This window comes from Panthera tigris, chromosome D3, assembly GCF_018350195.1.
Source record: "Panthera tigris isolate Pti1 chromosome D3, P.tigris_Pti1_mat1.1, whole genome shotgun sequence".
In the NCBI taxonomy this organism is placed as follows: Eukaryota; Metazoa; Chordata; class Mammalia; order Carnivora; family Felidae; genus Panthera; species Panthera tigris.
In genome coordinates, this window is record NC_056671.1 from 19,139,009 (window position 1) to 19,158,209 (window position 19,201).

General features: G+C 55.2%; 1 protein-coding gene and 1 long non-coding RNA gene across 9 annotated transcripts in view; one reads left to right on the top strand and one right to left on the bottom strand.

The window, feature by feature from the left end:
• LOC122232354 overlaps positions 1-9,382 on the top strand; it is a 35,839-nt gene extending 26,457 nt beyond the window's left edge. For 3 of the 4 annotated variants that reach the window (XR_006209714.1, XR_006209715.1, XR_006209713.1), the window contains 2 exons: positions 4,358-4,434; positions 6,996-9,382. This is a non-coding gene — a long non-coding RNA (uncharacterized LOC122232354). The remainder of the gene's footprint in view (positions 1-4,357; positions 4,435-6,995) is intronic. The other variant, XR_006209716.1, reaches the window with a different exon arrangement.
• Positions 1-19,201, bottom strand: part of UPB1 (beta-ureidopropionase 1) — a 104,340-nt gene extending 85,139 nt beyond the window's left edge. For 2 of the 5 annotated variants that reach the window (XM_042961495.1, XM_042961491.1), the window contains exons 1-2: positions 19,137-19,201; positions 9,376-9,961 (exon numbers count right to left, since the gene is read on the bottom strand). In XM_042961495.1, the coding sequence (XP_042817429.1) occupies positions 9,376-9,707 (332 nt within the window). In that variant the 5' untranslated portion in view covers positions 9,708-9,961; positions 19,137-19,201. Of the gene's footprint in view, positions 1-9,375; positions 9,962-10,346; positions 10,595-10,658; positions 10,986-19,136 lie in introns of those variants that run through there. The other 3 variants (XM_042961494.1, XM_042961493.1, XM_042961492.1) reach the window with 3 other exon arrangements.

The window sequence follows — 19,201 nt, forward strand, 5'->3', positions numbered from 1 at the left end:
TTTTTTTTTTTTTAAATTTTTTTAACGTTTATTTATTTTGAGACAGAGAGAGACAGAGCATGAACAGGAGAGGAGCAGAGAGAGAGGGAGACACAGAATCTGAAACAGGCTCCAGGCTCTGAGCTGTCAGCACAGAGCCCGATGCGGGGCTCGAACTCACGGACCGTGAGATCATGACCTGAGCCGAAGTCGGACGCTCAACCGACAAGCCACCCAGGCGCCCCTGTAATGTTTCATTTCTTGAGCAGAGTGGTGGGAACCTGGTATCATTTCATACTTTTTGCTTTGGTTGAAATAGTTCATCATAAGAGCATGAATTTCATAGTCAAACCTGGGTTTTTAAGTTCATTTCTGCTACTTACTAGCTGTGTGACCTGGAGCAAGTACTTATCTGTTCAAAAGAAGTTGTTTAGTCATCTGTAAAATGGGGCTCCCAGGGCTGTGTGAGGATTACCTGTGAAGTTCTAACACTCCTTATAGGTTTCTTCGTTGGGAATAGGAGGTGAGGTAACTCCAGGGGAAGGCAGTTGAGCCTTTCCAGATCCCTTTGTGGCCTCTCAGCTAAGGGGTAGAGTAGGGCGTGGGGAGAGTAGGGCACTGCTCTCAGAGGACAATGTGGGAGGGAGGAGCCACGCCCCACACTGAGGAAATGCCTAGGAATAGAAGGGTCCCTCTCTAGAGGGAGAGCAGCTGGGGAAAGAGTCCTTCCTCCCACAGCCCCTCTCTCACAGGAACACAGGTCTGGGGGCTGCTCGTGGGCATTTAGATTCTGGTGCATCCAGACAGCCTTTTCCCTTGGAAGATGGGAAGCTGTGGAGGCATCCCCAGGCAGGCAGACTGCACAGATGCACATACTCTCTCACACATGCAATACACACCCATATATGTGTGTGCCAGGCCTGGCTACGGAATGGGGAAAGGAACTCAGACACCATTCTCATTGGACAAGTTTAAAACACAACATGGCTCATTTTTATTTTATCTCAGAAAAAAACATTCCCTTCAGAAGGAAAGGCAGTTAGATAGGGCCTCTAACTGGGCAGCTCTGAGCTACCCAGGCACACCCCATGGTGGGCCAGTCCCCACCTCCTCCCTTAAGCCCACAGTCTGACACCATTCCATTACAACTCCTTGTCCTTGAGCCCAGCTCTGTGGCCTTAAGAAATGGCCCTGGGACTGATGGGGTAAGAAGTGCATGGCAGCTCATGGCAGCCAGTGAGAGCTGCCTGGGACTCCCTGGGCTGACCTCTGAGGCTAGGTTAGCAGCAAGACCAACAACAGACCCAGCAACCAGGGAAGGAAGATGATTTAAAAAAAAAAAAAGGGATTTCTTCAGGTTTAACATTTTCTCCTGGAAAAAAACAAAAACAAAAACATGCCACCTCTGGGCACAGCAGCTCCTGAACCCTTGGAAAGTCTCGGGAGGGTGGTGTGTGTGTGATTAGGGGGGTCTGTCGGAGCCACCCCCAGCCTTAGGGCTAGCCAGCCTGCTCTGCCACAGCTGCTCTGTGAAGTTAGGGTGGTATTTCTAGATGCTTCGAGTGGGGTACTGGGCCCTGCCCAGCCAAGATGTTCTGATGCCGTGGCCCTGACCTGATGCAGGGCCTCCCAACATGAAATGTCTGCTTCCTCGGACTCCAAACCCTTCCTGCTGGGCCTCATGCTGCTCCAGCCAGGGTACTCTCCTCTCAGTCCAAAGTGGGAACTGGCCACAAGAAGGGTCTCCAGGCACATTCATTCTTCTCCCAACGTGACTGGTTCCATCCACCAAAGAGAAAGATTTCCTTCCTGGAGGAAAGGGCAAACTCAGTGGATCATCAGGACACTCCTGCTCCATCCTGGGCCAGGGGTCCCTCAAGGCCAGGGGACTCTGGGCATGCTCCCTTGAGCTCATGGCTGAGGAGCTCCACATCTGGGAGGGCCATGTCCCCATGGGACTCGTGGGCACTCCCTCCACTCACCAACCCCAGGGCATAGCCATTGGGCCGCCGCTCAGGATGGGGGGCACTGCCATTGGCCCACACCCCAGGAGGATGACCATTGAGGCGAAGGCTGATCTGCTCTCCATCACTGCCATGAGCTGCCAAGGCCCGGGCACTGGTGCCGCCTGCCTTGAAGGGCTCCCGTCGCCTCAGGATATGGCTGCGAATGATCTTGCGGAAGGTCTGGCGGAACTCACGGATGCGGTAGGCATAGATGAAGGGATTCACAACGGAATTGGTGTGGGAGAGGATGATGGTCAGGTACATGAGCCAGAGCGGGGCATGGTTACACTCTGGGCAGAAGAAGGTAAAGCAGTTGATGATGTGCAGGGGAAGCCAGCAGAGGGCAAAGAGCCCCACAATGATGGCCAGCGACTTGGCAGCATGGACCTCCTTCTGCAGCGTGGACCGAGTCCGCTCCCCCGGCAGAGGCTGGCTCTCCATCTGCTTCAGCTGTCGCCGAGCCGCCAGGAATATCCGCAAGTAGACACCCAGCATGAGCAGCAGGGGCACCAGGACACAAGCAAAGAAGTTGTAGTACACCATGTAGTTCATGGGGACCACATCCTCGAAGAGACAGGCTACCTGGCCCTCCCCACAGCCCTGTGAGTGGTTTTTGCCCTCCTTCGGCTGGCTGCAGTTGTTCCAGCCCAACATGGGAGTCAAGCCAATGGCAAATGACAGCACCCAGCAGACTGCAATGATGCCTTTGGCCCTTGTGCCAGTCACCAAGCCATTGTACCTGGGGAAAGGAGACCAGCGTCAGATGTCTGAGAAACCAAGACAAGGGGAGGCTAAGAGTCAGAAACCCAGAGAGGCACCTGGGCCTGATCTGCTGGCTGTAAGGTTTTGGACCACTCACTTCCTGCCTCCTAGCCTCACTATCCTCCTCTGTTCAGCGGAGGCCCAAGCCCTTGCCTTTTCCCACAGCAGGAAACAGGAGAGCCGGCCCCCTGGAAAGGAAACCACTGCATAGACATTCAGATGGTTACCAAATAGTATTAAAAGTAGTCCTCAGACTCAGTTCTCTTTGAGGGACTTAATAAGTGAGAGAACTTATCACCTCCATGTTAGTCTTAGTTGATGCTAGAGTAAGCTTTCCTTAAAAGTGGGAATAAGCCAGGAGGGTACACTCATTGGCCGGGGGCAGAGCCAGCCACATCAGACTTGTAGGCGATTCATGTCTCTTGTACTCCATGCTCTTCCTTCCCCACTTGATATAGGGTCTCCAGAAAGCCCTCAAGGAGAGGTGGCACAAAGGGGAGGAGGGGGTCGTGGAGGTTCTGGGTCAAATATCCTCTCTGCCTTCCAGATTCACCCACAGCCCTCTGGAGCGACATGAGATTGATATGTCTTAACATTTAAGAGGAAAGAATTGCATGAGGTACTGAGGTCCAAGGAGGAAAAGTAATCTGACTGAAATCACTCAGGAATAAACAGCCAGATGCAGTCCCAGACTCCAAGTGTGACCTGATCTGCCAGCCAGAAAGCTGGCCCCAAGTCCATAGAAAAGGTGGCATAGATGTTTTTTTTTAGAGTGAGAGAGAGAGAGAATCTTAAGTCTTTTTTTTTTCTTTTTTTAGAGAGAGAGACACACACACACACACAAGCTGGGGAGAGGGGCAGAAGGGGAGAGAGAATCTTAAGCAGGCTTCACACTCAGTGCGGGGTCATGCCCTGAGCCAAAATCAAGAGTCAAACCAACTGAGCCAACCAGATGCTCCGGTGGCACAGATTTGACTTAAAGAATGGGCAATCAAAAAATTATCTCTGACTGAAGAAGGTGACCTCAATGATCTCTGAGAGATAACCATTTGTTTAATGGTTTTGATTCTGGTAACACCAGACTGCCCTCCCCTCTACCTGGTAAACCCTATCCATCCTTTATGTTCAGGCTAGATACCTTCCCAAAGAAGTTTCCTACCCAAGTGCACCAAATCCCTACTCCATCTGGGCCCCTGAGGTGGGGGGCCCCTTTGGGACAGGGCTTTCCTGCATCCATCACTGTACTGCCAGCACTAAGAAAGCGACACACAGCAGGTGCCAAGGAAAAATGCGCTTTACTTAATTTCCAGAATTGGAAGCATCCACAGAAACTAGTCCATGGGTGGCAAACATGGGCCTACAGGTAACAAATGTGTGAGGCAGGCTGGCAGGGCATTTACTGTCTGTATAAGAGACAGTTGACGCTGCTCAGCCCCTGGCCGCTTATGCACAATGTGCTTCCAGTGCTGCCAGACCTCAGACGGGGCTGAGGAGCTGATTTTCTAGGTGAAATCGCCTGTGGTTTAAATTTTGTCAACAAATTCAAATAAAGGGGGATAAAATCTGGTGGCCTCTGACCTCTTATCTAATCCAACTGCCTCATTTTATAGATGGAAAAACTGAAGCCTAAGGAGAGGAATGGACTTGCCATGGACATTTCAGGAGCCCAGAGGCAACTCGGGCCAAGGTAAGTCTGTCAATTCTGAATCTATGTCAGTTTTGAACCCAAAGAATAACTGGACAGGGCCACTCCCAGGCACCCCTCAGCCCCATTTAGCAGGGGCTTGGGTGCTTGCAACAGGAGGAGGGTCATGGACTTGCTCACTTCCACCAAGCCACAGAGAGCCTACATGGCCCTGTTTCCTATTCTGGAGCCTCAAACACAAAGTCTTAGGCTTTTTCTTTTTCTTTCTTTTTCCATTTAATACTTACACAGCACTTGCTGTGTGCCGGGCACTGTTTTTGTACTCTGCTAATTATAATTTATATAATCTTATTGAATAGGAAGCTATTTTAATGTTGGTATTTTTCCTGAGAAAAGGGTATCCCTCCCTGAGTTCCAGTGCTAGTGCATTCCTGTTTTGCCATGTTCTGTCACTCTGCATCTCTGAGCCTTAGTTTCCTCATTTGCAAAATGGAACTAAGAATCCAGGGCCTGTGAGCACAGTCCCATGAGGGCAGAATGTATAATCCGTGGGTGGGAATTACAGGGGGGTGGACTGTGAGTTGGGGTAAGTAAGAACTTCTCAGCTAAGCTGTTCACACAAGAAATGGGCTGCCTCAGGCAAAGTGAGCTTCCTATCATTTGAGGCAACCAAGCAGGAGCAGATGGTGTAGAGATGGTGTAGAGGACCCTGGAAGCCACCTGCTTTGAGGGTTTTCAAATTGTCCTCTAGCAGCTGACCTTCTTGCCCGCATTCCCAGGCAATCACAGAAGGAGGCTGCTGAGGAAGTGAGGCAGCTTAATATTCACTGAATGAATGAGTTGGTGGGGACACCCGGGCCCAAACCAAAGGCTTCCGGGGACAGTTTGAAAATCCCTGGTCTGTCCAGTTGTCTGCTTTTATGGACAAGGAAACCCATGAGCAGAAGTCTGGCACTGCATTTTAAAAAGAAAGCCCCTTGTGAGGACAGAAACAAACATACATTAATAGCACTTGACTATGCCTGCAAAGAATATCTCTGGGCAGATCTCTGCCTTCCAGGAAGATAACTGAAGGTAGGGCGGGGGACAAAAGGGACAGTTTTTCACCATATACTCTGTTGTTCTTTTTTAATGTTTTAGTATGTGCAGGTAATAACTTATTAAACACACACACTCACACACACACGCACAGAAACATCAAACAGATTAATTTTATTATTCAGAAGAAAAGCCCTTAGGCTGAGCGCTCTGGACCCAGGCCCCTGGGGAACTGGAACAGCATTAGGGCCCAAATGGAACAACAGCCAAGCCATAGTCTGGCCCAGGGGCATCCCCTTGGGCTATGTCTCTGACTTATGGCAATCACATCTTGACCTCCTGGGGCCCAGACACACTGTCCAGTGGAAGGGGTGCCAGAGGTATCCAGCACAACAACACTCTGCCATTTGGGGGAGCCCAGAGGTGTCACAGGAAGCAGGTGCCAGAGTGCTGCCTGCCACATTTGGAGGTGCCTTTGTATCCCTGCATCTTTCAGCTCACAGGCTGCCCCTTCCTGAGGACTTCCCATCACCCATGTTGGAGACTCATTCTATGATCCAAGAATACCACCCACAATTCTAAGTGGGGCTTCATGTGCATTTTCCTTACACTGAGAGAAGGCGGAGCTTTCCTAAGTTGTCTAAAGGAGCCAGTGATCTAAGAACTGAACAGCCATTGACGCATGGGTGAAACCCAAACTCCTTTCTGAGCATAGGCAGGCCTGAGCTAGCCTCACACCCTCCCTGCCCTCCTGTTCTTCTGTCTCTGTCACTTCTCCTATTCCAAGGCCCACATGTTCCTTCCTTCTTTGTGGCCTTTGTCTAGGCTTGGCCTACTCATACCCATCCTGCAAGACCCATCCAGAGTTACCTCCTCCTGGGAGCCCTGATCCTACCCTCTTTACAAGCCAGGGGGTTTTTGTCCCCAGGCGGTGATTCACCACATACAATTCAGGTCTTTGCATCAACTGCTGCCCCACATGTAGTCCGTTTCCCAAGGAGAGTGAGCACTCACCAGGGGTTAATAATGTGAGAGGCAGGAGACAAGGGGCGCAGAAGTCCCCTAGGATATGAAAACCTTTGTCTCTCACTCTGGGTTTTCTGTCTTCCTCCAGGGACACCAAGAGCTCCCATCTCTGCCTTTGGCCAGGCTGCTTCTCACTGGATTCCTGACTAGGCCCTGCCCTAGCCCACCAAAGGTCCCTATACTTGGGAAGGAGCACAGATTTTTCTGAAACTGAATCCTTTTAACAAAAGAAAGAGAGATGGGGAGAAAGGAAAGGAAGAAGGAAAGAAGGAGAGAGAAATAAATTAATAGTGAGTGATGCAGGCCTAGGGCTAGGCATCCAGGGCAGCAGTCAGAGAATGGACACCTCAGAGTAGCCAAATGGACCTCCGGAGTGGAGCAGGAAACAGCATGCAGAGGCAGCAAGATTCCCAGCTGGCAGGGAATGTGGGGGAGGCAGAAAAGGCAGCCTGAGTCAGGCAGTGGCTCCAGATCTGCCAGGAGCTCTGGGTTCTCATTTGCCTTCACGTCATTCCCTCTTGTACCCATCTTGCTCTCAGGAGCCCCTACCTGGACACCTTTGTGCACCTTGCTGTCCCCAGCCCAGGGCCCTTGAGGAATAGGTAAGTGGAAAGACCCAAGGGAGTCTGGAACTTTGTGAAGGGCCCTGATGTCCCCCAAGTCACGAGAGACTTTTCTTTCTCCTGCTGTAGCCTCCCCATGAGTAGCACAGGGTCATCACGTCTTCCCTGGCCACAGTGCTAGGCTGTGAGGATCAAAGGAGAAACTGTGCTAACATCCTTGGGCAACTGTGAAGCTCTCTGCCTGAGGTAGGAGATAAGTACCATCATCATCATCCCTAATGGCTCCCAGATCCAAGAGATCCAGGCTGACCCCTCCAAGGCTTTATCAAGCAATGCTCAAACAGCCAAGTCTCGGTGGAACTAGGTCCTGCTCTGAAGATCATGGGTATTGGTGATACAGATGGGGCAGGGCAGGTCCAGGATCCATTCTGAATCTCCAGCAGCTCAAGAATGGGCCAAATCCCCACTTGCTCCATCCCACCAACCTTCCCACCCAGGGGCCTCACCACACCCATCTGCTCACTGGACCCTCACAACACCTTTGTGAGCTCAGAAGGACAGAAAGGCCTATCCCCTTTTATAGATGAGGAAATGGGCCCAGGGAGAGACAGCTGACTTTTTATGGTCACACAGCATGTCCCATCCTCCTACATCAGGAATCATTCTCTTGACTCTTAGCAAAGAGAGAGATAAGAAAAAGAAGCCAAGACCCTTGCAACTGAGCCCTGATCTCTCCTTAGGATGCCGTTGCCCTTTGAATCAGGGAAGGAAGTGAAAGTGAGGTCTCTGCTTCCCCACTGAATGTTCCTACCAGGGCTGGCCCAGGCCCAGCCCATGCTCAGCTTGGCTCCTTAAGTAGACACCAATTCTCTGCCTTCTAGTCCACATGGGACCCCATGTTCTGAGCGTTCCTCAGGGAGCCTGGACTCTGGACTCTGCTCTGCACTATCAGACTAGTCCTGTATTAAGACTGGCTAGAGTCTCCTCTTTGGCAAGAGTCCTAGGCTCTCCTGAGACTAGAGCGTCCTATAGGGCCACGTGGGGCCCTTCACTTGAGCAGCATGATGAGGGTGCCTTCTTCCCCCTTAGAGCCCAGGTGACAGGAGTGGCTACCTACTCCTGGGAGTAGGTCTGGGAGACCAGGGCTGCCCTGTTCCCCAAAGACTGGAGTCACAGTGGGTGACAGGTCACATTTCTTCCTAGGCCTAGTCCCAACTGTGCTACCAACTCATTGTGTGGCCCTGAGGGCCGGCTCCCTTTTCTGAGCCTCATTTTTCCATCTAGAAGATGAGAGGAAATGACCTCTAAGGGGCCCCTTGGTTTGACACTCTAAATTTCCATTTGCTCATTGAGCCTGCTCCTCTTTCCAGCTGGGGTGCACTCTGCCAGCATGGGGCTGCTGAGGGTTACTCTGGAGGCAGGCACTTCACTTGTTTGGGAGAATTCACTACAGGGCCAGGTACCCTGGTCCTCTGAGACCTCCCTCAGGGTCTGCAGCCACCCAGGCTGTGGAACCCAGCTCCCAGATAGAGGGTCAAGGAGGTGGGGCAGGAGGTTCTCCTGCCCCTCACCACTCCCCCCACCTTGGGGGGAGGAGAGAGGGAGGGACCTACTTCCTAGTTTCATCTGTGGTAGGTGGAGGCCACGTTAAATAAACTCAGCCTCGGGAAAGTCTTCATTTACACAATACATGTCTGAAGTCACTTCACAAAAACCCCTTTCCACTAGCTGAGCACACAGGCTCTCATTAAGACCATCAGTACTTGCTGACCTGAGGAGCACAGAATTTGCATATAGGTCTAAGTGACTCACTGTGGCATTCAGCCAAGTCACTTCCCCTCTCTGGGTCATTTTCCTAATGTCCACACTGTGTGGCTGGCCCAGAGGAGTTAGGGCAGGCAGGCAGGCAGGCGGGTTTCTGGTTCTGAGGGCCTGTGGTTTCCCGTGGTGCCCTGCCCCGCCCCAGCATCATGCTGTGTGAGAAAATGGCCCAGATGCACCACCCAGGCCTGGGCCACACACATCTGCCACAGTCAAAGAGCAGCAGCCTCAACCAAATAGGCTGGGGAAGACTGGGGAGGGCCAGGGTGCCTTGTGCCCACAGGGATCAGCTAGATTGGCATGATTTCTGGCCATGTGCCAAGCCCTGGGCAGCCCCAGACTGAGTCCCATGACCCTGTCCTCAGCTCAACACACAGACATCACAGACTAAATCCTAACCCCAGGTTCACCCTAGCCCTGGCTTGGCACAGACCAGACCTTGGTACAGGCAGCCTTTTCACAGATGTGAACCTCAGCATGAGGCATGCCAGGGAAGAGAATATGGGCAGCCCACCGCCCACAGCCCCCAGCTCACCGGAGTGGGATGCGGATGGCGATGTAGCGGTCAATGGCGATGGCCAGGAGGCTGAAGATGGAGCTCTGTGTGAGGACCAGGACAAAGCAGGCGAAGAAGAGGCAATTATGGCAGGCAGCACAGAACCCTGTGCTGATGGTGATGGCGAAGGGGATAGCGAGGACTCCCACAGCAATGTCGGCTGCCGCCAGTGACACCACAAAGTAGTTGGTGACGTTCTGTAGGTTGCTGTTCAGCCACACAGCCCAGCACACCAGCACATTGCCCAGGATGGCCAGCACAGCAATTGCCAGCTCCACCATGATGTACACCCAGGAGCCCATGGTGGGCATGGCCGCAGACAGGCAGGGTCAGCAAGGACACGGGCCAGGCCAGCTCACGGTCCATAGCTGCAGTGCAGCTGGCCCTGCCCAGGCCCCTGAGCCCCTTCTTCACAGGAGCCAAGAGCGTCCCTGCAGGCAAGCGAGGGGTGGGGGGGCTCCCCAAGGGCTGTTTCAGAGCCAACTCTGAGTCTCCAGAAACCAGACCCTCTTCAGGGGCTCCGGCAGCATCTTGGCTCAGCTCGGCTTCACAGTCCCTGAGGCACCTGCCAAGGGAGAAGCCTTGTGAGGAGCTGGACCATGGGCAGAGAGGGAAAAGCTAAAGATTCCCAGAGGTAGCCCTCAGCCCCAGCTTACCAATGCCCTCCCTGCAGACCAGGCATTAGCCTGAGAACAGCCCACTGTGCCCTGCCCCTCCCACCCTGGACACAGAGGGCTGGGGGTCAGCCTCAGTCCTTGTTTTTTCTAGGGGAGCCAGGAATCTTTTTAAAGTTAAGTCACTTGTGTTGCCCCCACCCCCACTCCATGCTCAGCTTTTCAAGCCTTTTGTGGCAGCCCTGCCAGTCTCCTGGGTCCCTGAGCTCACTGCCACCCCCATGACCCTTCCAGAAAGGCCCCCTCACCCCCTTGGACTCTCCCAGGTCCACCTACCTTCTCTCTCAGCCAGCTTCAGTCTGCTCCATCCCCCAAGAGCTCTTCCTGGGAACTACCAGCACCTGCCTAAGCTGCTAGGTTAAGGAGCAGGCCTAGAGTTCCAATCTGGAAGGACCTGGGTGGTCCATCTTGTCCTGTCTTCCACTGCTGGCAGCTAAGCCCCCCTGCCCTTGCTGGTGATGCTGCACAGTGTGGAGGAGCAGTCACAAAGGGAGCCCGCTCCTCAGCAGCCCCTGCCAGCTGACTGCACATCTGGGCAAGGGAACCGCCTCACCTCCCCCCCCCCTCCTCCCACGCCCGCTCCCCAACCTGCTCCTCTGCCTGGCTGATGCCAGGACAGACTGAATTCAGTTTGGTGCGGTGCAGAAGGCAGGGTGCTCAGCCAGGACTTCCTGGGGAACTGCAGGCAAGGATGTTTTTTTCTTTTCTAGGCCTCAGTTTCCTCATTGATACAGTGAGGAGATTGGACCCCAGATAGCCTCTGGGGGTCATTTCAGCTCTCACTCACGATTCTATGAGAAGGAAATAAACAGATCTTAAAGGGCTCCCCCAGAGTGAAAATGTCATAGAAATGTAAGGAATTGCTGACCCTCCTGAGAAGCACAAGCAGAAGTAGAGGTCTTGGTTTCCCCCAGCCCAAACCCCTAGTGTTCACCCTTGAGCTTGTGAAATGGTCTCCATATCCCCTACCAGCCTAGGGGCCCCTCCCCACAGCCTCTGCCCCCACCTTATCATGCTCACATGTGCTGCCCAGTGGTGTCCCCTCATGCCAAATCAACCTACTCCTCCCGTCCTGGGCCTTCACGGGGCCCTAGGTGCACATGGGCGGCAGCTGCTGCCTGCATGGAGACAAGAGGCCCAAAGCTGCCCTTCAGCTTCCCACACTTGGGCTCAGGAAACTGCATCCTCCCTCACTCCTCCAGGACACAAAGGATAGAGCAGGGCTGGTGATCTTGGGAGAAGGTCACTCGTGGTCCCTGGCCATGTTCAAGGGGCCAGGCTGCAACAGATGAACGCCAAGTTTCCTTCTGACTCCTGTGTGCCTCAGGCAGCTGGAACTATATCCAAGGGGTATTCCCTATGCCCACTAGGAGGCTCCAATGGAGCACGCAACACCAGGAAGCAGGACAGAGAAGAGGAGGCAAAGTGCTTGAAAAATCGGGGGGTTCTTGCAGCCAGCCCAATGGCTTCTCTCAGGCCTGGCAGGGGCCCACCACCAAGAGACCATGAATGAATCTCAGGGCCCTGCTATACACAGGGTACTTGCCAGCCAGCTGCTCATAAAGCATGTCACTGGCAGAGGAGGATCAGACCAAGTCTCCTGGTGCTATCCCTGGCCACAGAGTGTCCCTTGGTGCTCCTGGCCTATAGCCTAAGACAGCATTCACCAGGGACCCCTCTCCCCTGCCCCCAGCTGCAGAAGCCGTGTGTCTAGGGTCTTGTTTTTATTCTCCAGAAGGGAAGTGACAGGCCCCGAACTACTTCCCTCCTAGGGGCCTCCCAGGCCCAGCACTAGCAGCAGGCCACTGTCCAGGCCAAGGGAGCCTTAGGGAACCCTACCTCCTCCTACCAGTGAGCCGCCTGCTCTCCTAGCCGCCTAACCATCACCTGCCACCCTTCTTACCCAGACTTCAACCTCTCCAGGGGAATTTGCATTCAGAGGCACTACAGCCTCTGCCAATCAGACCAACCCAGGCTAGAAGCATGACTTGGCTCCAGACCACTGTCCAGATTCAGAGGGCACCTGGCCTGGGGGAAGATGAGGTGGGATCACCAACAATCCACCTAACCCAAATACGTATCACATTTCTGTGGAGCCAGGCTGCCCTGCCCCAATGCCCTGAGCCCTACTGATGGGGTCACACCACCAGCACCCATCCTGGATGCCAGGCTGCCTCCATGAGCCAGGCTGCCTGGCGTGGAAGGACCTTCAAGGGACCTAACCCAGCCCTCTGTTAGGTGAGGCTTTCTTGGCAGCCCTGGGTACCTGCCTACATATGCCCAGTCCTCAGGGTCTCCCTACTGTGCCCTCTGTGCCATGGGCCCTCATGTTGAACAGCACCTGGGACCAACACTCTTCCTGACTAAACTGAAGCTACCTTTCTACTGTCCACCATGCCTGGGGCACCCTCCCAATCTCACTGGATGCCATGGATCTTAGTGGTCACCAATCCTCCTACCCACGTCAGTCTTGCAAGGGGCTAAAGGCACACCTAATGCCCCTGAGTCCTAAAAGCCTGCCTCCTTGCACATCTAGTTGCCCATCTGCCCTTCCTACAGCATTTCTGCAGGCTCTTCTAGCTGCTGCCAGCACATCCTGGGGTGAGACTGGCCTGGCCCCACAGGAAACCTGGGCATCTGTCAAACCAGAGTGCTGGCCCAAGCAGCTTAGCTGCTGCTCTCAACTCTCACTGCCCTCATCAGTGGAGCTCAAGGCACCAGGGGGCAGACAAGGCAGGGAGAAGGCTGCACAGCCTCCTACTGGAGCTATTTTGTGGGAAGGTTGGGAGCTTCCCAGCCATAGGTGGGCAAATCAGTCTGGGAGGTGGGGGCATCCTAACTTGTGGCCTTTGCCAGACGTTCATGGTATAAATGCTCCCCATATGGCCAATTTCAAGCTACTAATGTATGTATCACTGACAGGAAATGGGAATTAACACAACTCGAGAGACCCTATGCCACTAGGTTCCAGCCACCACTAAGCCACCACACCCTGCGCTCTCTCTGGATGCCAAGACTCTACGCAGACCTTCTTAGCTTGTGCAGCCTGCTTGGGAGCTCATGATGTGAGGGCATAGGGACATTGCGGTCCCTGTGTTCTCACTGGCCCCATGAGCCCCATTTTACAGATGAGGAAGCTAAGTCCCAAAGAGATTAACAACCTCTCCCAGTCTTACAGATACCAAGAGCATAAAAGGGTGAAATAGAGCGGCAGGAAATGCCCATAATAAACACAGAAGCAGGAAGATTTCTTGGGGCCTGCTGGCCCCTTTCTGCTTCCCTCCTTTCTGAGGCCTCCTAGAGTGACAGGAAGGTTGGAGGCCCAAGGGGAGGGGGCCAGGGGCGGAGCCAGGATCTGACAATTTCCTATCCCTCTCTGCTGACTCTAATTAATTCTTGAGTCATCTGTTGCTAGCCAGGTGGGGAAATTAAATGTTAATAATGTAATATTTCCCTGTGATTATCCCTTGTTGGGGACAGGGCAGAGGGCAGAAGCTGTCCCATATAAACTAGAGACACATGTTGGGGAATGTGCATGATAAGCCTTGAGAGGACAGCTCCCAGGATTCCCAGGAGTCAGACTCAAAACTGCTGCTTCTTCTGGCCTTCCTTCTTATCCCCACCAACCTGGCCATTTTAATTAAAACTCCATTTAATCAAAACCCACATATTTCCTGGCCCACTTCTGGCTCCTTGTAAGTCAGACTAGCGAGGCTTTCTGTACACATGCCCAGATGGTGGCTGTACACCCCAGAGCCTGCCTTCCAGGCAGGACCCTGCACCTCTGCTCCTGGGTGCTGCTAAGGGCAATAAACTAAGCCAAGTGTAGGACTCAGACCTGGCATAACCATGCTTGGCCCATTCCTGGGCTCCAGAATCCTAACCTGTGTCTCTTCCACTACTTCCTCATAGCAAATGTCATACAAATGCCTACCCTGTGCCATGCAGCATCCCAACTGCTGGATCACAGGGAGCTCTGTGCCACGTGCTACTGAGCCTGGCCTTAGCAAGGTCCTGAGCCTACAGCAGGGGACCTGGAAGGAGGAACTGTCCCAGGAGAGTGTGCTGAGAGCCAGCTGCTGCCTTAGTGTGCAGGTCACTCCCTGTCTCCAGGGCCTCCATTCCCACTTAAGATGACCCTGTAAGCCACAATTTCAAAGCACAGGAGAAAAGCTCAAGCTAAGAAAGATAAAGCAGCAGCACCCTGAATATGGAGTTTGATTCATTCTGGAAGAGATGAAGGTCATAATCTAATAATGTTTTTCAAAGACATTTAGGGTCTTTAAAGAGATGGAAAAAAGGAATAGCACCCATAAACAAGAAGGAGAACTTATGGCTTGACTGGCAAAAGCGAAACAAGAACAGGTGAATGAATATGAGCAAGAAAGAATATAAGGTCCCCAAAATGAAAAGTCAAGGGAATGAGAAAGAGAACACCATCAACACGATGCACTTCAAGCATGTACACAATTGAAGAGACAACTGGGGATCTGAGGAATGATCAGCCCTGAGGTATTATCACAGGAATTTCACAAAGACACAAGCCCAGCAGGTGAGAGACACAGAAGGTAAATTGAGAAAGAAGTATGGACATCTGTCTAATGGGAGCTCAGTGAGCATGCAGAGAGCAACAAGGAAAGAAGCAATAGCTAGACAGGCAGCTTAGCTCCTGCTGCCAACCACACGCCCTCCGCTAGCTCTGTCATGACTGGTGTTTGGAGTGGCCCAGGCCTGGGCACAAGCCTCCCAGAACCCCAGGGCCCTGGGACCTACCAAGCCCCATCAACTGGAGTGGGACCAGTGTCTTCTGGTGCTGCCTGGAGGAAAGCCGTGGAGCACCGGTGCCTCTTGCCTCCCCACTTCCCTCCCTGCAGGATAACTTCAGGAACATGGTGCAGGCTCGGCCCAAAGTATCAGGCAGGCATCCAGTGGTACCCCCTCTCCCACAGGCCCTCCATGTGGCTGCTGTTCTCAGCTCTGGGAGGGCAGGATGTGTGCAGGAACCAGCCGGGTTGGAGAGCCAGTTCCCTGCACTGAGTCTAGCCCCCCCTAGAGCAGCCTCCACAGCACCAGCCCCTGGGGCCACAGGGCCTTGCCACAGCTCCTTTCTCCCCACAGGGGGCCCAGAGTTCGTCTGCCATCCCCGAGTGTCCAGGCCAGATACTGGAAAGACTGCATCTTCCCAGCCTGAGGTGGCCATTCACCCTCTCACTGGCTGCTGCATCTGATGGCCTCCCTCCAAGAGGTCACCCCACACACAAGGTGCTGGGTGCCCACTCTGTGGTGGAAGGAGCTCAGGTGGGATCCCACTCCTGCTCCATCCCACATTCCTTGAGATCCTGAGCAGAGTCTTCCCTTCTGTACCGATGCTCCTGTGAGACAGCACCCTGGGAAGTGCATAGCACCCACACCTCCCTGAAAAGAACCCTCTAATGGTAGGATGACAGGCACTATGATGCCAGAAAGAGATGTGGGGTGGGGGTGAGGGGAGGCGGGGAGGTTCCTAGATGGCCCTAGTGGGCCTGGCGTGGGGCCCTGGGAGAAGGCTGGCCTGTTGGAGGACAGGAGCTCCCCAGAAGGTGGAGGATGGGAGGGAGGCAGACCCACTTCTGGGGTCCCTGGGATGAAGGCATGATGATGCAGCCCTGGAGGCTGAAGGGAGAGGGTAAACCAACTGCAGCATGGCCTGTGGGCTGGCCCAGATGCCACAGGGCTCTGCCACTGCTCCTCGTTCCATGAGGCACCCCCCACCCCCACAATTTGCAAAGTCCACCGAGGAGCCAGAGGTGAATGCCCCTGTGATGGATGGGCAGACAGAGACCACCAGCCCAGATACTAGGAGAGGCACCAGAGTGGTGCTGCCTGCCTCTCCCTGGTGCATTAAGGCAGCCTTTCCTCCCAAGTGATAGCTGGGCTGGTGGGTGTAGCAGCAGCAGAAGTGGGAGCGGCACCAGCCCCTGCCCAGCAACTTCTGAAACAGGACTGTCCCGCAGAAGAGGGCCCAAAGCACTGTGGATAGTTTCCCAGAGGAGGGGCCGATTGGGCTGGACTTGGAGGACAGGGAAGTGAGGGAGCAGGGAGGGAAGAGAGTCCAGGCAAAGACAACAGCCTCTGTGAGGCTCAGGGGCCTGAGGGAGTCCTGGAAAGCTGGAGCACCCAGCTCCCATCTGCCCCCGGCTGGAGTGAGAGGCAGCTGGTCTTCCCCTCCACCCAGACCTTCCCATCCCCAGAAGGATCCCATGGACTCCACAATACAGGGGTCCTTTTCATGATTCTATAGGCGGGGGCTAGGGGACCTTTGCCACTAAATGGCCCCTCCCTACCACCTAGAGCTCCCAGGCCTTGGCCAGAAGATGAGCAGTCTCTTGGGGATTGGCGGGGGGTGGGGTGGGGAGCGGGGAGTGCTGTCTGCATCCCAGCTCCAAGCTCCTATCCATCCCCCACTTCCCTTCCCCATCCGACCCCAGCCCAGACCTCCAGGATACTGCCTTCAGGCACCACAACCCAACTACTCCCTCCAACCTCCAGACCATGAGGTAACCCCTCCCTTCTGTGACTGCCAATGCTTCCCTGGGCCCAGGCTCCTTCCCTGGGGGTTCAGACTCATTCCTTTTGCCTGCTCAGCACCTGACTCCAGCAATCTCCTCAGTAGCCCCTGACACACACCCCCAAACTCCTTCTCAGCATATACTTCGTGCCCTAGCCATCCCTCTGGTCATCCTCCCCTTAGCTTCCCATGTGCACAGCTTTCAGTGCCCAGCTTGAGTTGCAGCAGACGAGACAAACGCCACAAGAAGGTTGGGATGGCTATTCCAGCTCACTGGGGTAAGGTAGCTCAGGAATGCAGTTAGATGCTTATTTGCAGGGTGTGATGCCCTGAAACCAAGTGCTTGCCTCAAAGCCAACTCCAATCCACATGTCCCTCTGTCAACAGTGATCCCCTGTGGTGCCCCCCACCCCACCTCAAGGCCAATAGCCTCCCTCTGTTCCCTAACTAAAGCATAGACCCCAACCTGTCCTCTGGTCTGCCTTGCCTCTCTCTCATGCTCATCTCTCATTTACTCTCCACAACCCTGTACACCAAGCATTGTTCATTCCATCATGCTTGTTTTACAAATAAGACAGATTCTAAGGGGGCAGTGACTTGCCCAAGGCTGCTCAGCAAGTGCACCAAAGATGCAAGAGCAGAACCCAGGTTTGGGCATCGAAATCTGTGGTCCATTGGGTACCCTTGAAGCCAGCCTCTCTTGGGCCGTGGGCTCCTGGGGGCAAGACCACAGTGTGGTTGGGGGCCTACACTTCACAGACCAACATGAGGGAGGGCAACATGTAAGCCCCCAAAGGTTGGCCAGGACTGGCCTGGACCAAAGCCTCTCTCCTCCCAGCCATATCTGGACCATCCTCAGCTTCTCTGAGGTTATGAACAGGGAAGCTGGCTTAGCCCAGAACCTGATCTGCACTGAGGGGATTGGGATGGAGGGGCAGTGGCCGGAGGGACTCTAAGAGTCCCATGAGGACTCTAAAGGACAAGGACAGAGCAAGGAGGTGTTGACACCACTACCTGTGGACAAGCCACAGTGAGGAGCTCCTGTCATAGACCCGCTGAGACCCGAAATGGGGAGCTGGCCCACAGGGCAGAGCCTTCCCAGCCCACCCAAGGCCTCCAGGATTAGCTACAGCAGGACTAAAGAGGGAGCCCCTGACCCCACAACATCCTCCCTGGCCCACTGCGCTCCAGAGAGCTCCCCAGCTCCCCATCATGGTCCCTCCCCCCCCCCTCCCCCCACCGGCGGGACAACCAGGAGCAACCATGTTGGGGAATGGAGGCAACATGGAGTCTTCTGGAGGGTGCAGAAGCTGGCAGTCCAGGTAGCTGGACAGCAGAGACCAAAGAGGGCAGCCTGAGCTCTGGGCCGGAGGCAAGCACAGTCCCTTTGGGTGGAAACGGGCCTGGGTGCTCCCTACGATGGTGAGGGACAGCTGGCCAAAGGGACAGCCTACTCCTTTCCCAGGGGCCAGCCACAACTCCAGTCCTAGGGAATGGGGGATGGGGAGACCTGCCCCCCAGCTTCTCTTTCTCCCCCAACAGATCCTTAGGGCTCCACCTTCTTCCCATTTTACAGTATGAAAAATCAAAATCTAAAGCGGCCTGGCAGTGCCAGAACGCAGAGATCTCTGTGCCGCGGGGCCTCGGCCCCCTCGTTTATCCTTTGGACCGTCCTGCGCCAAGTCCCTCGAGGGCCGCCACCATTCCCGCCATTCCTACCTCCGCTCAAAGCAGCCCGGCGGACGGCCTGGGCCAGTCCGAGCCGTGTACCCACCCTGCCCGTCCTCCGGCCTCCCCTCGGTCCCCTAAGTCCGGGTCCCGCCACCACTGTCCCCGGAACGCGCCTGCCTCGACCCGGCGTTCCAGACTCCTCGCCGCGCCCCAGGCGTTAGGGATGCGGAGCGTCTGCCCTCGCCGTTCCTTCCCCGGAATGCCGTCCCCGCCCCGGGCTTCTCCACCTGCGGAAGCCCTCTCTCACCCCCGGGGATCCAACCCGCCCTCCTTCAGGCCGCACCTCGGCGCCCCCAGCCCACCCCAGCCGGCCGCGTCGGAAAGGTTCGCCGAGTGCCCTGGGGCCGGCTAACGGCGCCTGGACGGACCGACGGACGTTTTCCGCACGTCACCTGCGGGTCCAGACGCCTGCCCCACACGCCCCGCCGCCGGGGCCGCCTCACTCTCGGGCCCCCTCCCCTCCCCGCCCACCCGTGCGCACCTTCCGGTCCAGTTTGGGGCGGCCCGTTGGGTCGCACACCGCTCTTCGACCGAGTTTCGGACGTGCGCCCGCCCCTGAGCCGCCCTTGCACCCGCCATTTCAGCCCCCGCCTCGGGGCAGGGATCGGACCCCAGCTCTGTGAACTCGCTCTCGGGGCGGCGGGAAGAGAGGGTAGGAGCGGCGGGGTGCCCTGAGGGGAGGGGTCCCGAGCCACCCGTCCCTCCCAACCCCGCAGCCTCCGACGGTCCCCTGCCGCCCGGCCGCCCGCCCGGGACCTCGGGACCCCAGACCGGAGACCCCTCCTGACCTGCAGCTCGCGCGCCGGCTCCCGCTGTCTCCGCGGCGTCTCGGGCTCGGGCTCGGGCTCCGGCC